The sequence below is a fragment of the Festucalex cinctus genome, chromosome 13 (assembly GCF_051991245.1).
Source record: "Festucalex cinctus isolate MCC-2025b chromosome 13, RoL_Fcin_1.0, whole genome shotgun sequence".
Taxonomy (NCBI): Eukaryota; Metazoa; Chordata; class Actinopteri; order Syngnathiformes; family Syngnathidae; genus Festucalex; species Festucalex cinctus.
In genome coordinates, this window is record NC_135423.1 from 1,992,576 (window position 1) to 2,017,320 (window position 24,745).

At 40.9% G+C, this 24,745-nt stretch overlaps 2 protein-coding genes across 2 annotated transcripts in view; both read right to left on the minus strand.

Annotated features, from left to right (window-relative positions):
* Positions 1-914: 914 nt before the first annotated feature.
* Positions 915-7,965, minus strand: LOC144033666 (LIM/homeobox protein Lhx1). The gene is made up of 5 exons (XM_077541897.1): positions 7,232-7,965; positions 4,788-5,011; positions 3,574-3,857; positions 2,172-2,337; positions 915-1,465 (listed from the first exon to the last, which is right to left on the minus strand). The coding sequence occupies exons 1-5, from the start codon at positions 7,399-7,401 to the stop codon at positions 1,086-1,088; spliced, it is 1,224 nt and encodes a 407-aa protein (XP_077398023.1). The 5' UTR covers positions 7,402-7,965; the 3' UTR covers positions 915-1,085.
* Positions 7,966-16,839: 8,874 nt separating this feature from the next.
* LOC144033094 (dehydrogenase/reductase SDR family member 13-like) overlaps positions 16,840-24,745 on the minus strand; it is a 55,537-nt gene continuing 47,631 nt past the window's right edge. The window contains exon 9 of the transcript XR_013287872.1: positions 16,840-18,773. The gene's annotated coding sequence lies outside the window, so the exon portion shown is untranslated. The remainder of the gene's footprint in view (positions 18,774-24,745) is intronic.

Sequence of the window (24,745 nt, forward strand, 5' to 3'; positions counted from 1 at the left end):
CAATAATAATAATAAAATAAAAAATAAAAATTCGATCAATAAATAAGGTGATTACACCAGAGATTGAATTAAAAATAATTAATAGAAAAATAATAATAATAATAATAATTAATAATTTGACGCAAAATATGCCCACCCCAATGCAAATGAGACTCATTGATATGCAGCGTCTAATTCACTAACGCCAGCGCAAATAGCCACGCCGCGTGACGCAAATAATGTTTTTGGAAAGCATGTATTAACCCGACGCAACCTCGATCTCCGGCTGTGCATGCCATTTAGAGAGAGAGAGAGACACAGGGGACATTTTTCGATGTTAGTTTAGGACACATAACGTAACCCGGGCTGATCGGCAATGGCGGGGAAGTCATTTTACGATCATTTTTACGTGCCAGATTCATACTGTACGTCCACGCCAACCTCTGAAAATATATTTTTTTTAAACGATCGCACCAATAATTTGCACTTTATGAATGAATGATGTCGTCGTCGTCCTCTCTGCTCTGTACAGCTTAAAATGGCGCTCGAAACGCTTACTCTCGGTCCAACCTCGCTTTCCGATGATGTCATCTTTCTCGCAACTGTTGCTATAACCACCATGTTGTTGGCGCAAATCCATTGCCATGTGTGGTAAATCAGGTGCAAAAATCTGTTTTGTGGGCGTGTTTGCGCCGGTATATGATTTGAGCAATATCCTTAGCGAATAGGTGGCTAACTGGGCGCAGACTTGCAGGTGCAGTTGTGGCGCAATATTTGGCGCTATTACCGCATTCTTAGTGAATATGCCCCTTAATTCTCTTACAGCAGTGATGAATGTTGTCATGCCAAGCAACTGACAAGCAGCGGAATCGCACGTGCCTCATTCGCACATATAAAGATGAAGGCTGTCAGTTCAAAAAATGTCCAGTTTTGGGTTAGTCTCATATTCATAAATATTTACTAAGGAAATTACACACAAAAAAAACAAAAAACGTTTTGTGTCATTTACCCTAACCCTGTTGATATCCATGCCTCAATTCGGTCCACAACAGAATTAACCCCAGTTGGTCATTTTGCGGCCTCAGAAGTCCAAACTCCCCGAAGAGCTACCACACAGTGGCTTCGTTCATTTCCGTGGGCGGGTGCGACAAATGGCTGTTGTATCCGCTTCCGTTCAGAGACAGTGAAGCGAACGGCGCGTTGGGGCCAAACACCTCCGATGGGATATTGTGCAGACTTCCCGGGATGCTCGGCTCCGGGCTTGGGGAGTCCCCGGGGTGGTGGGATATAATATCGGAGAAGCGCTGCACTTCACTGGATGGATGGTGTCCCGGCAGGGGGTGGTCCATAGCGCCAATGGGCGTGCCCGTAGGCGCCGACGAGGGCACAAACGGGAGCTCAACTGGAGTCTGGGCTTGCGACGGAGGCGGCCCCTGAGGAAAGAACTCATAGTTCCCTCCAGGACCGTAAAATTCACTTTGATAATCTGCAGAAAGAAAAACACATTTTTGGTTCGTACTGAATCAGCGATTCGATTCGGGGTCAAGTCATCAAATTGGCTTGAATTAGTTTATTCCTAAATAAAAGGTTACTTGGATGTAACTTTTAGGAAAATTAAATGCATTTAATTTCTATTCACTCATTTGCTCCCAATAACGTGTAAATCCGTTTTTTTTTTTTTTTTTTTTATGTTTAAGTGTCCCAACGATGTATTTACACATTTTTTTTTCATTTTAGTTAGTTTTTATTAGTTTAGTTCTTTAAAAAATGCTTAGTTTTAGTTTCAGTATTAACTCATTGCTCCCAATAACGTGTAAATACATTTTTTTTATGATCTAAGTGTCCCAAAGACGTATTTATACGTTTTTTTGTTTTTTATGCTAGAGCTTACAGAAGGCTTTGATGCAGCCTCTCAACAGCAAAGAACGGTTGCAGAAATGGTAGTTATTACACAAACGGCCAGCAGGTGGCAGCAGAGCAAAGGAGATCAACCAGGGCCATGTAGGAAAAAAAAGCTAAATTATTTACAATTTTAAATAGATTTGTGAAAACTGATGAAACTTAGCTCTCTTCTAATGCTAATTGCTGCAAAACGGAAACAGATAGAAACATACTTTTTTTTTCCTGATGAAAGAAGAGACTTGAAACTTTCTTTTATGGGGAATTCCGCTCCCGGTTGAAGTCAAACCCACCTCCGTAATAAGAGAAAGGTCCGTTGGGGATGAGTTCGCCAGGTTCCAGGCGGTCAACCAGCGTCCTCATCCTCCTCGGGCTCCTGAAGAACGAATGCCTCCGGGCTCCCAGTGCGCTCAACTGCTTCATGCGCCTCTCTTTGGAACGGCGGTTCTGGAACCAGACCTGCGCGTGCATTTGCGCACAGTCAGCAAACGTGCAAGTCGCCATTGGAATCATTTGAATGGGAAGGTAATGTTCCGTGCAGTCGCTGGGAGTGATGAGGGAGACAAGCTGAATCAAATGCATGCTTCGGTTTAGTTTATTTATGTGTTTAGTTTTTGTGGTCGTCTGTAATCAGGAATGAAGTAACTTTTTGATTGACTGACATTATTCTCAATCCTTGTTAGGCCACCCAAACATGAGACTTCCTTAAATCCAGAAATCTCTGCGATGGTGTACACTAGGGGTGTGCAAACTTTTTCATTTGAGGGCCACATACAGAAAATCCGAAGGACGCAAGGGCCACATAATGTTATGAAGACAAATTGTGTTTAGTCCTAAAAATTGTACAAAGAATTGATTTGTGCTTTTGCATATCTAGAAAAATGCTACAGTATATAAACCATTTTATTTGTAATATGGCAGTAGGGTTATTATAGTTTTTGAATTTTTTATTTTTGTTTTTATTTATTATTTTTTTTTTAATTTAGTTAGTTTTAATTAGTTTTCAGGGTGGTACTGTTAGTTTTTCATTAGTTTGAGTTCTTTAATAAATGCTTAGTTTTAGTTTAGTTAGTTTCAGTATTAGTTTTAGTTTTTTTTTTTTTTTTTTTGTTTTTTAAATGTGTATTACTTGTGCACAATATTTTTAAAAAAACACCATGGGTGCAACGTCATTATTCCGTTTTATATGAAAATAAATCTACTAAAAATCACATTTCAAATCATCCCCACAGGCTCATGCGTTAAATTAATTCCCAAAGACTGAAACGAAGGACATTTTTGCTATAATTATAGTTAGTTTTGTAAACATAAAACGTAGTTTGTTAGTTTTTTTTTTAAAAAAGCATCTTCATTTTTATTTTATTTTGTTAACGAAATTGTTGTTTTGAATTTTAGTTTTTCATAAATTTTAGTGAACTAAAATAACCTTTAATGGCACCTGTTTTTCGACACCTTCCCTTCTTACTTTGAACATCTCCAAACATTTCTGTTTTTATTTGATTTGAACTGAGCCAAATGCCATTTTTAGCATATGTCGCGGGCCACTAAAAAATGGACGGCGGGCCGTAGTTTGGACACCTCTGTTCTAACCGGACATACTGCAGCGGTTATCAACCTCATAATAATTTCCACCAGCAAAATATTTTTCAATCCCGTTACTGGATTGTGGAAAATGTTGAAACTAAACGCATGTACCTGAATAACTCTCATGTTGAGGCCAGTCTCCTGTGCCAGCTGCTCCCTGATGTGTCTGGTGGGTTTGGGGGTCGCGGCGAACGCAGCCTTCAGCGTCTCCAGCTGTTTGGCCTTGATGGTCGTGCGCGGGCCTCGCCGCTTGCCGCCCAGATTCTGGTCGTCGTTCTCGTTATTGACAGTTTCTTTATCCGAGAGGGCGGCCATCTCCGTTTCCTTCAGAACCACGTCGTCCTGGAGGGGATCTTGTGAGTCCGGGGATAAGCTCGGGTCGCTGCATGCCGTTACTGAAATAGAAAATCAAAATGTTTGTGTGTGTGCGTGTGTGGGGTGGATGTGGGATGGTAGTAGCTGGTATCTTTTTTTTTTGGGGGGGGGGGGTGAAGGTTACATGCCTATTAAAGGGATCGTTGGGATTTTTTAACATGAATCTCAATTTCATCCTTACCTCCAATGTGTGCGATCACCACTGACTTCCCCCTTGACAGCGTTCTGTGACACGTGTTCTGGTCCGGTGTTGGACGAGAGGAAAATAGTCCAGTAAGCTGGCTGGGCTCACGGAAATAAAGCGTTTTTCTTCTAAAAACAATTTGTGTTCAAAAGAGTGATACATTTCCATACAAAACTCCCTTCGAAAAAAAAAAAAGTCAGACGCCATTACCGCCGGCACTACTTTTCTGTTCGTATCACTGCGCGGCGCCCCGCATGCAGCCGATAGACGCGCACTAATCTACAAGTTGTTTGTCTTTTCCAAGGCGGAAGGATCAGCCGTCTACAGGGCGCCGCGCAGTGATACGAACGAACAGAAAAGTAGTGCCCGGCGGTAATGGCGTCTGACTTTTTTTCAGAAAGGAGTTTAGTGACGCAAATGTATCACACTTTTGAACACAAATTGTTTTGAGAAGAAAAACGCTTTTATTTCCGTGACCCCAGCCAACTTGCTGGACTATTTTCCTCTCGTCCAAACTCGCGTCACAGAACGCTGTCAAGGGGGAAGTCAGTGATGATCGCACACACCGGAGGTGAGGATGAAATCGAGATTCATGTCAAAAAAATCCCAACGATCCCTTTAAGGGGCTAATCGTGTCATAACAATTCCAAATTTAGATTCATATCACTTTGTTTAACAATATTTCCGCAAAGTGACGTCGAATGACGACGGCGAAGGCACGTCACATCTTTCACCATCCATCATTGATTTATTGCATAATCCTTACCTGAAATGAGGTTTGTGTCTTTTACGCCGCTGTTGCTTATGTAATCGTCTTTGCAAACGAATTTGTGTTCATCGATGACGTAGAGTTGTTCGCCGGTCGACAGCTGCTTGTTGCACATCATGCACGTGAAGCAGTTGAGATGAAACACTTTGCTTCGCGCCCTGCGGACCAAATCGTTTGGAGAGATGCCCTGCGAACACCCGCCACACTTGGTGCCGAAACGCCTGCACGAGTAAAAAAATAAATAAAAATAAAATAAAATATAGACTTGCCTTATTGCTGCATTTGATTGATGGGAAGATCATTTTGAAGGATGGGAGAAAAGGGGAGCAGGATCAAATAAGTGAATGTCAAAATATTTTTGGGCATATAAGCTACAAAGATGGCGTAGGCTAATTTCCCCATTTTTTTTTTTAAATACTTTATTTACATTACTATAGACATACACTTGTAGATAATGAAACGCCTGAACATGGCAACAATAGAAACAACAAAAAATTGTAAGAATAAACAAAAACAAAACAAAACAATGGAGATTCTTGCACATCATATCACTTAAACTAAAAAAGGAGCATATACAAAAAAAATGTCCCCATTTGTTGTGACTGTTATTTGAAAAATGCATAATTCGCATCATCTTATTGAACAAATGTTATTTAGGTACATTAACGTGGTAAATATTTATGATAACCGACGTAAATACTTTTTTTTTTTTTGTGCTGAGTTTTAATATCATAATAAACATGAGATGTTTTGAAGCCTCAATTGTGGAACATTTTAGAAAGAACATACACAGGAATGTCTCAGAAAATTAGAATATTGAGAAAAAGTCCTTTATTTTCTGTAATGCAATTAAATAAGCAAAAATGTCTGGATTCATCAACTGAAATATTGCAAGCATTTTATTGTTTTAATATTGCTGATCAAGGCATTTGATTTTACTTGGTGTGAGGAATTATTCTAAGTTGAGTTTTCTTAAGCTGTAAGCCATAATCAGTAATATTAAAAATAATAAAAGCCTTGCATTATTTTAGTTGATTTGGAATGAATCCAAGCATTTTTGCTTATTTAATTGCATTACAGAAAATAATGGACTTGATCACAATATTCTCATTTTCTGAATTCAAGTCCGAAGAAGTGTATAAGAAAAAGTCAAATTGAGTGCATAGCAAGTGTTAAACTATGTGTATTGCCTGCCGACTGCAATTGCATTAATTGTTTGTGGACGCGCTCTTTTTTTTTTTTTTCCCAACCAGTTTGCTATTCAAATCCACTTATCACGTCGCGGCCGAACTGAGCAAACAACACCGCGACTGTTGCTTGTTGTAGGCCGGGGTTTGATCCTTGGTGCTATACTTCGTTTGTTTGCTTTAAGTGTGAGTTCCTCAATTTCCTAACAAGCCCCCCCAAGCCCCCCCCTGCTGTGTCAACACACATCTTTATAACGCTTCTGATGTTTTGCATAAGAATCCAAATTAGGAAGCTTTTAATTACTCCATCCTACTCACACGTTGTCAACTTGGCCTTCAGTCGCCCGCTGTGCATTTTGTGCATTTAAAAAAAAAAGAAAAAGAAATATAAACGTGAAGAATGAATGACGGGAATACGTTTTTGTACTTGTATCCTCGTATGTGCTGTCATATCATAGATCGATAGATAAGCTAATATTTCCGTCTTTCTATTTTGTCCAAACAAGAACTTGGGTCAAATATTTTGAGGGATGACTTAAGTGATGATGATGATGATGATGATGATGAGAATGCAGAATTCCCTATAGCAAATATGCTTGTGCGCAAATTTAGTCACTGTTCTGATGATGTTAAAATTGAACTCTTTAAAGCCTACTGTACTCATAATATTGTACATAATATTCTGCATGTGCACATCTATGGCGCAACTATAGCAAAGGGAAAATGAATAAGATCAAGGTTGCATATGATGAGGATGCTTTCAGAATTCTGTTCAAATACCCGAGGTGGGAGAGTGCAAGTTTCTTGTTTTTTGCCTCAAATGTTCCAACATTTCATGCACTGTTAAGGAATTTTATATATAAATTTATGTGTCGAATTATTAGATCTGGTAACGGAATTATAAAATCGATAAATGATCCTTTTTTGTTCTTTTTTTTTTTTTAAACCAAGGCTATTTTATGTGTGTTCTTATATTAGTGTTTTTATTATCATTATTATTATTATTATTTTGTTTTATTTTTCATTTCCCTTCAACTCTTGTTTGTTTGTTGAATTTTAAACAATATGGAAAATATTGTAAGGAAGACAACTCTACATAATACGAAAGTAATTTGTTCAATTAATATATTTGCACATTTTCTAACGTTCCTGTTTCCTTTAGTTAATATTTTAAAAAAAATGTTTATGGCGGTTCCATTTCCAATGTAGCACAATGCAACGTAAGTTGTCACAATGAATATACGTGCGTCTTACCTAAAGAAGTCATTTTTGCAGTATAGTCTCCCTTCTCGAGAAAAACATTTCTCTGTCAAATTGCATTTGCACTCGCAGCACTGCACGCACTTGATGTGCCAGGCTCGGTCCAACACGTTGAGTAGAAATCGGTCCTGGATCGGCCTTTCGCACCCGGCGCAGTGCACCATGACTTTGGCCGGCTTGCAGCTCCGGTGACGGCGCTCGAGCGCGACAGTTCGCCAACACAGGCCAAACTAGATGGCCGGATTAGTAACTGTGTCATTCGCCCGTGGGGCTCCAATCAACGTGCGCGAAGACGCGGTTCGATCCGGTGTCGCCACTGATTTGTTTTCTTCCTGCATGCGTAATCAAAGGATGGCGTCTGCGCTATTCTCATCGGTTGGGGAAAGAAACAGCTCCTTTCGTTGGATCCGGAAGAAACCTATTGTGTTAAAAAAAAAAAAAAAAAAATCATCAAAAGTATAGCCCGGTGCACTTCGCTTCGACCTGGTTTGGCTCATAAAGCTGAAAAAAAACGTGAAGCGGATGCTGGACACGGCGTCTTGAAAATGCCTCAAAATGCAGATAAGGTCACACAACCCGACGATACGCGCTGACACGGTATCGAATCCACAGTCGACGATGGTTTTGCGTTCAAGCGGTCAAGATTTGCTTGCGTGGCGTCTTCCGCTCATCCGGTGCGAAGTGCTTCGTATGTTGTGATGCCATAGATCGAAAAGTCCAGTGCCGAAACCCTCCGGAAGCTCCGACCGCACCATATGCCCAACCCTCTGACGTCATCCAGCCGCCGGACCAATCAGCGCCGCGCATGCAGTCAGCATCCAGCAGCAGCGAGTTTGGTTGGTGGCTGCTTCTAGTCAAGGCTGCCATCAGCCCCCCACAAACTCGTTCATCCGTTCGTCAAAAGTGTTATGTGGGATTAGGGAGCAGTGGCGGCTGTCATGGCGGGAAGGTGCGTGCATCTTTTCGGATCTTGAAGTATTCAAGCCTGGGCGGGAGGGGACTTGATGAAGGAAAATGAGAAGCGTCTCCTGCAGGATCCGTGAGGTGCATATCGTGCATGGCTGATTTTTTTTTTTTTTTCTGTTTGTCTTTCGACAAATGTAAAATTGAAAATTGCATCGACTTAAGTTTGTTCTCAGGATGCTGTTTAATAAAGATGTTTCGAGGCGGCATCTTGAAGCATTGGTGGTGCATGTTTCTTTTTTCGGCAGACGATTTTTATTGATTAATATTATTATTAGGGATGGGCGAGTACCGATACCAGGTATCGGTATCGGGCCGATACCAGCCTCTTTTTTTTTTTCAAATACTCGAGTACTCGTGGCGCAGACGAGTACAAGCGAGCGATGGCAGAGGGGGAAGACGTTAAGTGAGTCCTCCTTGCCTGTAAGTGGCGCTAGCTTGCAGCAGTTTTTCACCAAAACTTCACTGGTTTGGAAATACTTCAAAATTGTCAATCTTAAACTAAAAGAGCATTTTTGTGTTTTATTTTGAGCCTTAAGACTATTGAAGAGTGAGTGTGCTTCTTTTTTTGTTTTTTTTTGTCAAAATGTACTACTGGTATCGGCAGTTGGTATCGGTATCGGTGAGTACTGAGGGTCTGAGTATCGGTATCGGTCTGAAAAAAGTGGCATCGAACATCCCTAATTATTATTATTATTATTATTATTATTATTATTTGTAGTAGGCTAAGCATCACTAGTAAACTGTACATAATAAAATGACACTATTTAGTTTGGTATATTATGTTGGTGTAATCAAATTTGAATAACTCATTTTTGTCTGAATAAAATCAGGTCAATATCAATAAGTAGAATGTAATTATATTTTATCAGTAATGTCAGCAACGTTGAAAAATGAGTTAATACTACTCAATGGCATTTCCTTTTATTTTAATCGCTAAACATTTCCGTTTCCGGCCGAAGCCCGCCATGGCCAAATTTTGTTTCAAACGACTTCAATTGTTTTGAATCACAGATGAAGTAGTTCAAATCTACTCAATTATATTAATTGTCACTTTGTTGCCACCATTTATTGAAGTAGGTAATGGTCCGACTTTATACAGTTGTTGTATTTACACGCTGTGGTTTCAGACATTTTGGAGAGAAAGAGAGGCATGCTTTCAATTTGACAGCTCGCTTACCAGAAATCTCTGCTCATTCATCAGAGATGCTTTCAATCCACGTCAGGAACAAGTTATTCGTTATTTAGGTCAATTATTCTTGCTTCATGAACGAACTGTCACATCTTTGGTCTTTTTTAATTCTCACGTTTGATTTTTAATTGCTGCGATTGGCTGGCAAACCGGTCCGGGGTGTGAAACACGCCCCCGCCTAACTAGCCAGAGCCAGCTGAGATAGGCTCCAGCAACCCCCCAACCCTCGTGAGGAATAAGCGATCAAGATGGATTTTTAATTGTTGCCATCTTTCAAAACATTTAAGATTCAATATATTTTAAGAATGGAATTCTTTTTTTTTTTTGTGTAGAATGACACATTCAACTTGAAAAAATATGTATTTAAAATCGTATCGCTATATTTAATAAATAAATTCGCAAGGTCCAATGCATGCACGCCAATTACGCTGAAAATGGCGACATTGAGCCGCATTTATTATCTTATGTGGCCCACGCAGCATCCTGTTACATTTCATGCAATTGTCATCTCCCCCCTTTTACAACACGTGTTCAAAAAGAGGAGCGATAGAAACGAAGGCCGAAACATGACTTTTAATTATTTTTTTGTCGTTGTTCAATGACGACTATGCAACTTTTATTATCTCGTGTTTTTGGGAATGTTTATAAGTCAACATGAACTGCGGCACTAATCGTTGGACGTTTCGCGCCTTTTTCGATACGCGGTCTGTGGATCATCTCGGGACTGATTTAGAATAATACGAGAGCCAAAAACATTATGATGATGCGTATCTGAAAATAGACTGAATCCAAATCGCGATGAAGCTTAAAACATCTCGACCAGGGATTTCACTTTTAAGTGGACTATACTACTACTATTTTTTCCCCCATTTCATTTTGTTCATTTATTTCAGGCAATAATCAACATTAACAATATATCAATTTTTCTAAACTTAGCCTGAAAAGGAGTGGGAGGAAAAAAAACTTAAGTCCCACCCCCAATATCATTAATATCAAAAACAAATTTAGCTACTTTCCTATACAAACTTGCACTAACCAACAGCAGTTGTCACAATGCTTTGAAAAACTGTGCAATGTGTTAATTAACTAACTAACATGACAGACACACAAAAATTATTACTTAGACTTAGACTTGACTTTATTGATCCCTTTGGGATGGCTCCGTCTGGGAAATTTACATGTCCAGCAGCAATGAAAACAGATAAAAAAAAATAAAAAAATAATTCAATCAATCAATAAATAAGGTTATTATACCACAGATTGAATTAATAATAATAATAATAATAATAATAATAAAATTCAATCAATCAATAAATAAGGTTATTACACTACAACTACTACTACTACGAACAATAATAATAATAATAATAATAATAATGAGGAGAAGAAGAAGAAGATCCATTGCATACAAAGTTAATTTTCTATATACAAGTTTTATCACTGAAAAAATCATCAGAAAAGATTTTTCCCAGGTTGCCTTGCAAAATTCAAGGTTTCATTGCAGGTCCCATTCGGCTCTGTTAGTGAATTTTTATTTATTTATTTTTTTTATAATTCCCTTGGTTTACATTTCCGTTGTACCGTTGAGAAATTGAATCTTTTTTTTCTTTTCTTTTTTTACACACGGGCCACTTCGTTGTAAAGCGACCCAGGAGATTTGCGTTTATGAAGTGCAGACAAGTGAACTGGCACATGGCGAGATAATTAATCTGAGATAATGAATGAGAACGAGACGGCGAAGATGCGCGCAATCATTAATTCTTACGACACGTTTATTTGTCTCCTGTCTGCTCCTTGCCAGCTCAAGATCACCACCACGGTGGAGTGACGTTAAGGGGAGGGGCCGTAGAAGGCGATAACAAATATGTGGGAAACATCATGGAATTAATTTGCTATTTTTTACTGAGCTGGTTGAGATGTCCGTGACCATAAAACTGGACTTTAAGACCGACGGTTGCAATAGAAACGCGTGAGCGAAAACCGATTGGGCAGGCGAAGAAAAAAAAAAAAGAATTTGCTGTTTGTATCATTTGAACAGAATTTTATTGACCAAAACAGCAACACATGTGAAAAAAAATGTGACTTTATCTTCGTACCGCAAACATTTTAGAATCGCGCAGCTGTGTGAATTTCCTGTTTTGATTGCTCCAGACGAAACGATTCAAGTCACGCCCACTTTGGGAAGACGACGCCCTGAGAAATATTTGACTCATTTCATTATTATTACCATCTCACAATACTGTTTCCGCATCCATCACGGGCCTTTTTGCACGCGCAGCACAAAGTCAGACAACTCGTCACTGTCTCGACTCGTCTCTGTAAACAGAACAACCAGCAAGCGAGGAGAGGGCAACTTCGAGTCTGAATCGCCTGCCAGAACTTCAATTACTCCCTCCCTTTTTGCCGCCTCTTTTGCGCGCGGATCAGCAGTCAGTCATATGCTGACGTCACTGGCCGACAATAACTAAAACGCAAACGTTTTCGAGACTGCACTTCCGGTCGCGCCTGCACTGAGATAAATCCAAGCGAGAAACAACGAGAGCTGCACACAGGAACAGAGGTAACAATCCGACAACGACACAAACACCTTTGCAGAAGGCAACCACAGGCAGTGAAGCGAACTGATTGGTTGTGACGAAGTCCATCCATCCATTTCCTTGACTGCTTATTCCTCGCAAGGGTCGCGGGCGGGGGTGCTGGAGCCTATCTCAGCTGGCCCTGGGCAGTAGGTGGGGGGGGGGGGGGGGGGACACCCTGGACTGGTTGCCAGCAAATCGCAGGGCAAACATCCATCCACGATGTATCCACAAAAAAAGTCAAACAAGCAACAACTTTACTAAGCCTTGCAGTTGATATGAAAGACATCTCGGCTATGTGAGCTTCTTCTGCAGTCGAGCCGATGGTTAAAGTGCTGGGATCGCTCATGATTATTATATAATATGTGGCGATAAGCAATCCCTTGGAGATATGATCGCCTGGCGGCCAATGCCCAGGGGATCATTTTGCATTTTGCATTTTGCATTTTGCATTTTGCATGTCTGTCGAGCTGCAGATAGCTGCTGCTGTTTATTGCAGCGAGCGCCGACATGAAAGCCCGCAAGCATCAGGCATGGAGAGACTGAGTGGCTGCCCGCTGCTGATACCTGCGTTCAATTAGACAGGACAGGGAGGCACATGTTTCGCAAAAAATAAAAAAATAAAAAATAAAAAATAAAAAAAGCGAATAAGATGTTGGTTACAGTTTGCCGCTGTATTTATTTGAATAATTTGTGGATATGTTATTGTGGACTACACTAAGATGAGGACAATAAATAAATAAATAAATAAATAATATATATAAATATATATATATATATATATATATATATATATATATATATATATATATAATGGGCTTCATTTAGTTTGGAGAAGCTATAAATTAATAAAGATTTGCATTCAACTGAAGGGAAGAAAAAAAACCCAACCTATTCAGTAATGCAAGCAATAAATAACAGTGTGCTTTCCAAATTCATTTTTTTTGTGAAACTGTATATTTGAAAATTAAAAATAAAATAAAATGCAATACTGTTTTAGTAGGCACATGTGGTTGCTCGCTGCATTCAAATATAAATTATTTTGGTCATTTGAGAGATGAACCTGGTGATTTAAGAAATTTCAGCACTGGCTGTCACATTACAAAAGGTCAAATCCTAAATTCGACGCAATTCCAGTAAATTCGAGACAAGTTCCTATTAATATTTAACGGAATAATTCTATTTGCTGAAACCACGCCCCTTGCCTTATGCGTAGAAGCTTCGGCGATAAAATGATCACCGTCCTAACAGATGTAAAGTAAACTATGCAGGAAAGTAGCACGCGTCTCTGTGTGGTTGCATGGAAAACACTTTTGGCAACCAATAATGATTAACTTGATCTTCAATACAAATTACATACAATTAAATACAATTCACTGATCAATAAAACAAGAAAAACAACGTCTGCGTGGAGTAAAAAAATAACATAAAAAATAAAAAACCCGAAAAGATCAGGATGAAGAAGTATAATGAAATGAGCGAAGCCAAATGTGCTGCATGTGCCGCGTTCGATTCAGCTCGATCCATCTTCATCGAGCTTTTGTGTGCGTAAAAAGCAAAAGGCGCGCACAAGGTGAAGCGCGAATCAAAGCCGCGGCTTTAGCTTTCTAAGCAATAGATCAGCAGGCAGCCAAAGCTTTATTTTCGTCAGGAGGGAGATATTTCACCTCCGTCTGCGGTTTTATGTTGGAGAGGTATCACCCGGGGGAAATAGATGGCTAATACATAAGCAAAAGCGCGGATCGCTGCACGTCAGACGGGCTTGCGGGGGCGGGGCGGGGCGGGGCGGGGCTGGGTGCTTACGAGGGATTTAAATCCACCACTGGCCCATCATTGGGAAAGAGCAGTGCAGTGCGCTCACCATCCATAGAATAGGCATGAACACAAACACGCACACAGAAACTATCACGAAAACGAGTGTTGTTCCGATACCGATACCGGTATCGGCAGAGGTGCCGATACTGCATACAAACAGTGGCGTCGGTATCGGTGACTACTCACAAGTAACAGGCCGATACCATTAATTCCAACGCTAATATAGGATTTTGGATGCAGCATCTTGTGACTTGCTGGTGCACGACATTCACTGATATGTGACATGTTCACTGCATGCCGATCCAAGAGATCCTATTGGCCCTTGAATGCTCTGAACCAATGGCAGGACAGCTTTTTCATGTTGAGGGAAAAAAAAACAACCTTAAGTATCGGTATGGTATCGGCCGATACTGCAAAGCTGAGTATCGGTATCGGGGGAAAAAAAAAGGGTATCGGAACAACACTAACAAAAACCATCACAAACAAACATAAACAAACAAAACACATTCACTGCAGGCTCCAAATGCACCGTTTCTGAGTTGTAGATCAAACTTTTTTTTTTTTGCTAAATCAACATGTAGCCTACACTATCACTCGTTGTTAAAACCCATTCACTCCCAAAAACGTATTTATACGTTTTTTAATGTCTTTTTTCTTTCTTTTTTTTTTAAATGCAAGAGCATACAGAAGGCTTTTGGTGCAGGTTCTGACATGAAGAAGTGGCTTAAAACAATGGTAGTTATTACAAAAAAATGGCAATTTTGTTTGGAAATTTTGTAAAAAATGGCACAAATCAATTTGTACAATTTTCAGGACAAAACACAATTTCTCTTCAGAACATTATGTGGCCCTTCTGATTTTCTGTATGTGGCCCTCAAATGAAAAAGTTTGGACACCCCTGGTTTAAATGAATCTCCATAGTCAACGCTTTCATTTTGACAGCCCTAATATATAATAAGATTAATTATTTCTGTTAAGGTGCTACCAGGAGGTAAAAACTATGGTAAGTGTGTCCATCTAAGTCTATAACTATAATTTTAGATAGTCTGCTTGTCTTTGCTCAAGATTGTTTCAAGCACACAGCAGGACCTTGACCCCTTGTCGTCGCCTGTGGCTGACAGGCAAAACCAGCCAGTTGGCTTTGCGCACGTCTTCCTCACAAATTCCTAAAAAAAATCTCAATATCTTTGTGTCTGCATCGTCTCACTCAATTTAGTCGAGTATGGCACAAATCCTCAAAATGGGATTGGCGGTCATGTCCCTGGTCTCTTGGCCCGACATGCTCCGGATGTAAAGTGGCCGTCAATGCCACACGACCCCCCCGGTCGAGAGGACTCGGCGGATTTGGATGTAATGACATTGCCGTCTCTATTAAGATTCACATTTAACCATTGCACCACATGACCCCGTTTTCCCTTTTGTCCTTGCCCCAATGTCAAACGCTGAGAAGTCGGACCCTGCCTGTGGTCATATTCAAACAGTCAAATCACATTGCAAGCTCTATTCTCAAAGGACAAAAGACAGGCTGTCTATCCGTACAATAACATGTCAGTATATCAATTATTGAAATAGAAATGATTGAAATAGTTACTGAAAGCGGGCGGCACGGTGGCTGACTGGTACAGGAACGGGCAATCTCGGTCCTCAAGGGCCGCAGCCCTGCAGGTTTTGCAGGTTTCCCTCTTCCAACACAGGCCTTTTCCAATCAACGGGATCATGATCTATTCTGTCTTCACTAGTGTTTAAGAACGAGCTGTACAGATAGTGAACAGCTTTTCCAATAAAAGACCAGGAAGTCTCTTGCTGTTTTGGCAATTTACTGGATGAAACTGTAAAAGTATAACATACAAAAAAATAAAATAAAAGTGCATTACAATCACGTTATTTAGAGTTTGAAACAATATAGATCCACATCATTTACTAAATATAGCTGCAAATCCTACAAAACGGGATCGTTAATAGCTGTTAGCATAATGCTACTGTACATGGATGCTACCATCGAAATGCTTTTTGTCAATAAAGTTATTTAAAAAAAAAAACATCGAAATGCTATGCTAACTAGCGCCAAGTAACTTACGTCACATTAAAACAAAAAAAAACAAACAATTTTTAAACGTCCGATTCAATAACACATTACAGGCCAACACTCCTCAGAATAATATACTTACAGATCTTTATGGAGCCAAAATTAAACTCCAAGCTTCAACACTGGATTGGTTGTGTAGCCGTGTAGGAGCTTTGCTTGTAGTAGAATGCACTACGGCAGCACTCGAGGGTCAAAAACACACAAAGGCGCAAACATCACTTTTCTCCACCAGAGGGCAGTACAAGCGCTATCCCTATTCAAAATCAATAATTACGTTCTGTACCATAAATGTGCATCACATGTCGTCAAAGTAACTTATTAATATTAATCGACATGCTTTTAAAGAACTAAAACTAATAAAAAAAACTAACAGAACCACCCTGAAAACTAATTAAAACTAACTAAATATAAAAAAATAAAAAAAAACTCAAAATAAAATAAAAACTAAAATGAAAAATTTCAAAACTATAATATCCCTACTGCCATATTACAAATCAATTGGTTTATATACTGTAGCATTGTTCTAAATATGCAAAAGCACAAATCAATTATTTGTACAATTTTTAGGACTAAACACAATTTCTCTTCATAACATTATGTGGCCCTCAAATAAAAAAGTTTGCACACCCCTGCCGTATACAGTACTTGTTCTCACAAATACGTCTTTTTTTTTTCCCCCCACAAACCTGAAAATAGAGACAGCACAAGTGAGTTGTCCATCTGAGTCTCGCTCTCCCTCCAATTTTCACTCTGACAAGTGCACTATTTATTCCCCAAGTTACTTTCCCTTCTGCCATTCACTCCCGTGAAAGTGGGCGGCAGGCCAAATTGTTTCTCTCTCAGTTGTCAAGGCTGCGTAGAGGCGATGAGACTGCGAGTATGAGAACAACTGCTCGTTGTCTGAGCGATGGCTGCGTCTTTTCGAGCCACAAGGAGTCACATTCTGGATTGAGGTATAAGCTAGTCTACGTGTGTGAGTTTTCCAGGTAATATGCATTTCCAATATTGCCATATTTATTTATTTTATTTTGGTGAGGGACACATTATAAAGGACATCAAGATCAATTTTGAATCCTCCAGAAACCATTTTTCTTGTTGTTTAGACAAAGTTGTAGTGTAACGCAGTGGCGAGCGGTGACCTTTGACATTAGGCACGTTGTACTAGTAGTTGCATACGTGCGAGTGCCCACCAGGGCATGAGCATAAAAAAATATTATTCATTTTAATATTAAATATTTAACTCATTCAATCCCCAAAACGTGTAAAATAGTTTTTCAACACTTTGTCCTTCCCTCCCAAAAACGTGTTTACACGTTTTATGTTTTTTTAAAATGCAAGAGCATACAGAAAGGCTTTGATGCAGCTTCTGACATGAAGATGTGGCTTAAAGCAATGGTAGTTATTGTGGAAAACAGGTGGCAGCAGAGTATAAGAGATCAGCCAGGGCCATGTTGCAGCAAGCTTTTTTTTGTCAGTGTTTGTACCAGGAATGTGAATATGGACGAACCCGAGCTATATACTAATTGCTGCAAAACGGAAACAGATACAATTGTACTTTTTTTTTTCCTGATGAAAACAGAGACTCAATCGTTCTTTTGGTGTGTTCCATGTTTTTATAGCAACAGAACACAATATTCTGTCGGCCTTGCAAAATCAGTCAAGTTGCTTCACAAAAATGGCTGGGAGTGAATGAGTTAATTATTTCATACAGACAAGCTAGTTATGCCACTCCATGGAGAACCCCGTCTCTCCTATGACTTCCAATGCCTGCAGATTAGTTGAAAGGGTGAAAGGTCGCAACCTTGCTGGGAGATGTTTTATGACGATACGATTGAGAAGGTCTGATTTGTCGCCACTGGAGCGTGCTGCTGGCACTATTGACATGCAGAGAGAGAGAGAGAGGGGGCGAGCGAGGCGGGGGGTGTTGGAGGAGGGCAAGCTGTAAATTCGCCCGTTTGTCAGATTGATGGTCAGTGGCGGTTAAAAAAGACCAGCACCCACCTTGACATCAGTTCAGGACATCCGGCTGAAGCACCAATGAGAGGAAGACTTTACTGTGGTGTGGTGGTTAAATACAGTACGTTGACTTTGGCGATCACCTTTTTCTCCCGTCCATATTTTTTCTTTCCTCATTTTCACAATATTTATACATTGATTCACACAACACAAAAGAGTGCATACAAAAAATGTATGAATTCCACACTTATTTGTCATGCGATGTATGGTCTCTCTGAGACACCATACAGTCGTACGTTAGCTTTGGAATGCACTTCGGGTGCATTCTATCATATGGCGACATCTAGTGGCGAATTTTTTTACATACTGACGCTTTAACTTCTAGAAAGAACGAGAGGCCCATGAGCCGAAATAGACATCTGTGTATGGCAGCCATCTTGGTATTCAAAATTATCTTATAATAAGCTACTATTAGTGTGGTGCATGCCGAAGCTTTTCAAAATAAAATCACTGAAAATATTTCTGTCAGTGTCCTCTAAGCACGTCCGCCTCCCATTTCTGAGGACTCGGGTTCAAGTCCAGGCTTAGGCCTTCAAGGGTGGAGTTTGCATGTTCTCCCCGTGCCCGCGTGGGTCTTCTCCGGGTACTCCGGGCTCCTCCCACATTCCAAAGACATGCATGGCAGATAATTGGGTGCTCCGAATTGTCCCTAGGTGTGCTTGTAAGTGTGGACGGTTGTTTGTCTTTGTGCGCCCTACGATTGGCTGGCGACCAGTCTGGGGTGTCCCCCCCGCCTACTGCCCGAAGCCGGATGGGATAGGCTCCAGCACCCCTGCAACCCTTGTGAAGGAGTAAGCGGTTAAGAAAATGAAGAAATGGGAAACGTAAAATGTAAAATGTTTGAATTTCAAATTAATTGACTTGAAAGAGAAAATGCATCCACAAGATCTGGAAAAAAAAAAGAGACAAGGAATAGAAGCAAAAACATGTCAGTATAGTTCAATAGTTCACCAACATATCACATGATTCGATATTACACAATATGTAAAACACGCACACACGCGTACAGATCGAACAACATCTTTCAAAACATATTGTACGACAGAACAAGGCGTGCGTGCGTGCGCGAGCGCGTGCACGTGCACGGGCACGTGCACAGGGACGTCCTCTTCACTGAGATGACCCAGGGGACAGCCGAGTCTGCTCAGCCTTCTCATGATGATTGATTCTGGCAGGCCCCACACGCCGCAGCCGCCCCGCTAAATTAAAAGCCTATTTTGTCATGTTATAAGGCCAACAAATGGTTGGAGGGCTGCTTTGGTGGGCGGGTCACAGCCGGGGCACTCTGCAGTGTCTTCAGTATCGTCTCCCCCTTAGAGGATCGCCAGATGGGGGTCTCGTCAATGCCTGATGCTCTCGGTATTTATCATTTATTTCACAAATATTTGCATGCACACGCAAACATTTTCCCATACGTACTCGGGGTATCGCATCTCGATACATAGGCTGCGATTGGGTTGAAGGACGGTTCGATTTTAAGATGAAACAGTTCGGTTTGATTCATTAGGATTACTATTCGATTTGGTGACTCACCAATGAGTCAACTGTCAAATTAATTTGCAATTATTTTGTTACTCCATTAAAGGCGGGGTCTGTCGTTTTCACTCAGGAAAATGCACTTTTTAAATACAGGATGCACACACTTTAACGCTTTCTCAGTCTACACATCTGGGCTTATGTTAATGTTTGGTGGTGATTTTTCCTTGCCCGTATTTTGCCATTTTGTGTTTGTTTTGTAAAAACAGCGGGACGTTCACTCTGGACAAACAGTGTTTATACCCCTCCAGCCAATCGCAGAGCGGGGGGGGGGGGGTTGCAAACGGGGCGCTGTGTGACGTCACTCCCGCGGCAACTTGACAGCACCATGGAATTCACTCATTCACTCACTCACACAAACTTACATGTGTGAGTGAGTGAGTGCAGTTCTAGCAACCTCTAGTGGCTAGTTTATTAGTGCAATTTAATTTTCATTAGGGATGTTTTGGCCTTTTATGTTTAAAATCTGTGCTAATTGTCAGATGAAGGGGAACCTAATTTGTTTGTGAAGCAAGTCAATGTGTGCTTGCATTAGCAAGTAAGTGCCTCAAAATTTTTAAATATCACCAACGCCCCCACAATATTGTGATAATTATCGTAACGTGACCTTCATATTGTGATAATGTCGTATCGTGATATTTGGATATCGTTACATCCCTAATGAGAGGTGAAACGTCTTCAAAGACAAACTGAACTGTCTTGTTTCCATTGATTAAATGCCCTGAGAATAAATAATTGAAAGACTAATAAAAAAAAAAAACAGCATAAGCTTGATTGTGTCTCAAAATAACTTTAATTCAGTAGCTGCAGTTCTTTAATTTTTCTCTTCTCCAGTATATTGCCTAACTAAATCTACTTACGCAAAAGTCAATTTTATAAGCATTCCCCAGAGCTGCAGGAAACATGTTTTTTTTCTTTTCACCATTTTGGAAAACAAATTGGCACATTAAGTGGCAAATAGCTGCAAGAGGCTCTTCATCCCGAGCCTTCGGGGTGAGCCGGGAGATTGGCACGTGTGCCGGTTCAGAGCTCATCTTTCAGCTTTATGATTCTCCGTGACAGGACGGAGCTGGAGCGCACCACTCGGACGGGGGAAACCGATGGCAGATGTCGGCCATTAGCTCCCTTTCTCTCCTCTCTCGACATGCAAATGCATACGCAGACCTCGTAACGTTGACTCCCTCTGTTCTCTTTGGCACGCTCAATCTGTTTGCTTTTATGGCGCAACATGGCGTCTATTTATCTGTTTTTTTTTATGTTGGAAATATTGAAGTCAAGCATCCAGTCATGGCTAAAGATCCAGGTGTGTGCGTGCGTGTATAGATTTCTCTTCTATTCGCATGCATGACAGTCTCTGCCCCCCAGAATCTCCGACCATTTTTTTTCTCCCCCACCCCCCTATAGCGCAGTACATGCCTCTTTACCACTCACCTCTGAAACCCCATTTGATAGTACGGGGGACATGCTAATTGCAATTAGCATGTTTGTTGTTTATCTTTGTCACATTAATCCTTTGAACAATATGTGTTTTGGAAGGAAGTATGGACTAGCGTTGCTAACTGTCCCGTATTATCCGGGATGCCCCGTATTTTTTGGCCTAAATTATTACGTCTCGTACGGGACCTCAAAAGTCCCGTAAAATAATTCTCAATTCTTTACACGAAATGCAGCAAACGGCATCTTTGCTATTTTTGGACCATGGCTGCTCCCGTAGGTTGACAAGTCGGGATGTAACGATATCCAAACATCACGATACGATAATTATTACGATATTGTGGGGGGGTTGGCGATATTTAAAAAAGGTCACAATATTGTAAAAAAAAAATGGAGGGCTCATACTAAAAAAAAAAAAAAAAAAAAAAAAAAAAAAAAGCACAATATTGTTCTTTTGTACATAAGAGCAATGCATATCAACCACCTCCAATCTCTAATAACAATATTGAGACACTTACTTGCTAATGCAAGCACACATTGATCGCTTCACAAGCAAATTCGGTTCCCCTTCATCTGACAATTAGCAAAGATTTTGAACATAGAAGGCCAAAACATCCCTAATGAAAATTAAATTGCACTAATAAACTAGCCACTAAAGGGTGCTAGAACTGCACAAATGGATTTCTTGTCCGGACCGGACAAGAAACATATTTAATATTAGTGATAGACCGATATGGTTTTTTCAAGGCCGATACCGATACAGATTATTTGTAGACAAGTCGGCCGATAACCGATATATCAAGCCGATATTCATTTGCAGTAAAATGGGGGGGAAATCTTTCAAACTATATATAATTTCTCACTGAGTAACAAATTCATGTGAATGTAGCTCATTTGGGGTTTTTGTTAGGGTTCGTAAAAACGTTTCAAAAAGATTTTCGCGGTGAAAAATTGTGTGAATATGTTCCAAATGTGTATTCGACAAATAAAAACTGACTGCGAACATCTTACAAATCCTGATGAAAACCCCAAATTCGCTACGTTCGCAAGTATTCCCTGCTCAGTGACCTTTATCGGCCTTCAGATTAAAAAAAATGGCCGATGCCGATATTTGTCAAAATGCCAAATATCGGCGCCGATAATCGGCCCGGCCGATTATCGGTCTATCCCTAATATTTATATATTTCTCCCAAGTCACTTTAGGGCCTCCGTAGAAAAGTGTAATACAATTGAATGATGTTGATTTTTGATTGACACGAAAAATAGCTGGACCAAAATCTTGCGTTTCATGTTGGCAGGCCAGTCAATGAAGCCTCGTGCTGCAGGAAACGTGCCATGCCCGTGTCAAACCTCGTCCGTCAGTGCATTCTGCGTCCGCAGCTTCTCACCCCGTCTTGGGTCGGTCCCCACGGAGCCATCAAAGGCGGATTTTCCACGCTGGCGGGCCAGGCGGGGAGGCACGCGGCCAGGAACAGGTGGGAGGCAGGGCGAAGCGCGGAGGCTGGTGAGCCAGCATCTGAGCCCAGAGAGTGCTTGGGCTCAAGCCAGTAACTGAACAGAAAATAGTCCTGCCCCCTACACATAGACCTGAAGGTCCATGTGGCTTCAACCTCACACAGTTGGACACTGTAACCCCGGATTAATTTCTTGGGAATATGGCATATGGCAGTAGTACAGCAAAACGTGAAAAGATGGTGTCGTGATACGCCGCAAACAATTCTATATACAGTTCTTTTGTTGTTGCCCAGGTTGCCGTGTCGCTTGTTTGTTCCTGACTAAACTATAAATACTGAAATCAATATCCATCCTTGACAACAGATTAAACCGCTATTACACCAGTTAGGCCATTGAAGCCATCAAGCCTATTTTTTTTTTTTTCCTCCTGGTATCCCACAGCTCCCCAGACCTTTTAGATTTTAAACTTCCCCTGCCACCCTCCATTTTATGCTGGCGTAAATGACTTTCCCCACAAAATCTATAGTGCATCTTTAAAAAGCGATAACTCTCAGCGTAGCACCGTGACAATGACCCTCCCCCCCCCCCCCCCGCTTCGCAGCGGGGCAGTTCAGGTTCAGTGACCAGGCCTCATGGTTTGCCGAACAGGCACATGCGCGTCGCGAGCCAGACCCCAGGTGCACCGAGAGGAGCAGTTAAAATTCATCATTACCCTTTCTTTCTTGTGTTGTGGCTTTTTATAGGGCTGTTTTTTTACGGCCTACTCTGAAGGTGCCATTTTTTTGGGTCCCAGTGGTACACGGGAATAAAAAAAGAAAGAAAGATGGATGGATGTCGACTGAGTGAAAAAATAAAGAGCGCAAGGAAGAAGGTCTGTGCAAAAAAAAAAACGGGGAGAGAAGAAAATGCTCACGAGCGTATCACATTGTCAAGCGTAGATGCAAAGCAAGTGGGGCACTTGGGAGTGAGAAAAAAAAAAAAAGAGAAATGGAGAGAAATTCTTGGTGAGAGAAAGTCATAAGTTGTCATTGTGACTGCTGGCTGACATAAAAAAACAACAAAACAAAAGACTGGCGACGGTAGCGGATAAGGCGAATGATGAATAGGTTGGAGACACTCATCCAACACACTGAAGGATTTGTGGCCAGGGAGTCGTGTACACACACATTTAGAAATAATGGGCAGTATGTGTGTGGTGTCAGTGGCGGTTCGAGACAGTTTTACCTGAGGTGCAGTGCCGCCCGCCGCTACCCCTTTGGGTGCCCTAAGCTTAACTCTTTGACCGCCAAAAACGTTTAATAACGTTTAATAAAATCACCGCGTATGCCGCCATAAACGTTACGTGACGTCAACTACTTTTTTGGTTTTTGAAATATATCAGTGGTCAGTGCAACGTCCAAGTGCAGCGCAGCCGGCTCAGTGAGTTGTGAAATCAAAAAGACCCACTAACTACGGCCAGCAGATGGCAGCGGTAGCTGCTCGGGCCCTAACTGGAGCTGCAAATTACAACGAAACATGACGCAATCTGATGAAATGGAACGTTTTCAAGGCTGACGTGAACGATCAAAGCCTTTGTAACATTAAACCTAATTTGACGGAGCGTCACTAAACAAAAAAATATTAGTATCAAAGTCACTGTTGTGGAGAAAATGTATCTTTTTCTTTTCAATTTTCGCTCAATGTCACTCAAATGACCTATTTTCAAATGGTGATTACTAAAGAACGGAATAAGGTAGAAACATACTTTTTTCGAATGAAAAAATGTGGTACTCATGTTGTTTATGTAGCAAAAGAACACAATATTCTGTTTGCTTCAAAAAACGAGTTAAAATGCTTAAAGATCCAACCGCAGCATTTTGTTGCACCCCACGGACTGGTTCAAACAAGTTTTTGCAGACCAGCAATCATTCGCAAGTCACACGGGTCGGGGTGATCAAACGATGACACGATTGATTGCTGCTTTGGTCCGGCGAGTGGCTGCACCACGACGACTAAGTAGCGGCTGAACTGCCAAAAAGTACGTCGGCAGCCTGTGCATGCTTTCCACATGTTGCCCCATTAGCTTGTTCTAATAACTCAACAGGATTGTTGTGCTAACTGTTTTTGAAAAACGCATTTTCCGCACTATAAGGCGCACCTTCAATGAATGACATATTTTAAAATGTCTTCCATATATAATGCGCACCAAACAGACACACGGAAAATTAGAGAGAACATTGTTTGCCAATCTTATCCGTTGCCGGAACCCCAGCAAGTCCATTTCTGCTTCCCCAAATGTCAAGGACCGCGTGCGCTTAGACCAGAGGTGTCCAAACTACGGCCCGGGGGCCATTTGCGGCCCGTTTTTCAGTGGCCCGCGACATATGCTAAAAAAATGCCATTTGACTCAGTTCAAATCAAATAAACAAAACAAAAATGTTTGGAGATGGTCAAAG

Bases quoted from the DNA above. Each gene is read 5' to 3' on its own strand.
- LOC144033666 (XM_077541897.1), bottom strand. From the start codon at position 7,401: ATGGTGCACTGCGCCGGGTGCGAAAGGCCGATCCAGGACCGATTTCTA. The intron at 5,012-7,231 runs GTAAGACGCACG...TTACTCGTGCAG, and splicing joins TGCAAAAATGACTTCTTTAG to GCGTTTCGGCACCAAGTGTG. The intron at 1,466-2,171 runs GTGGGTTTGACT...TTCTTTCTGCAG, and splicing joins ACCTTTCTCTTATTACGGAG to ATTATCAAAGTGAATTTTAC.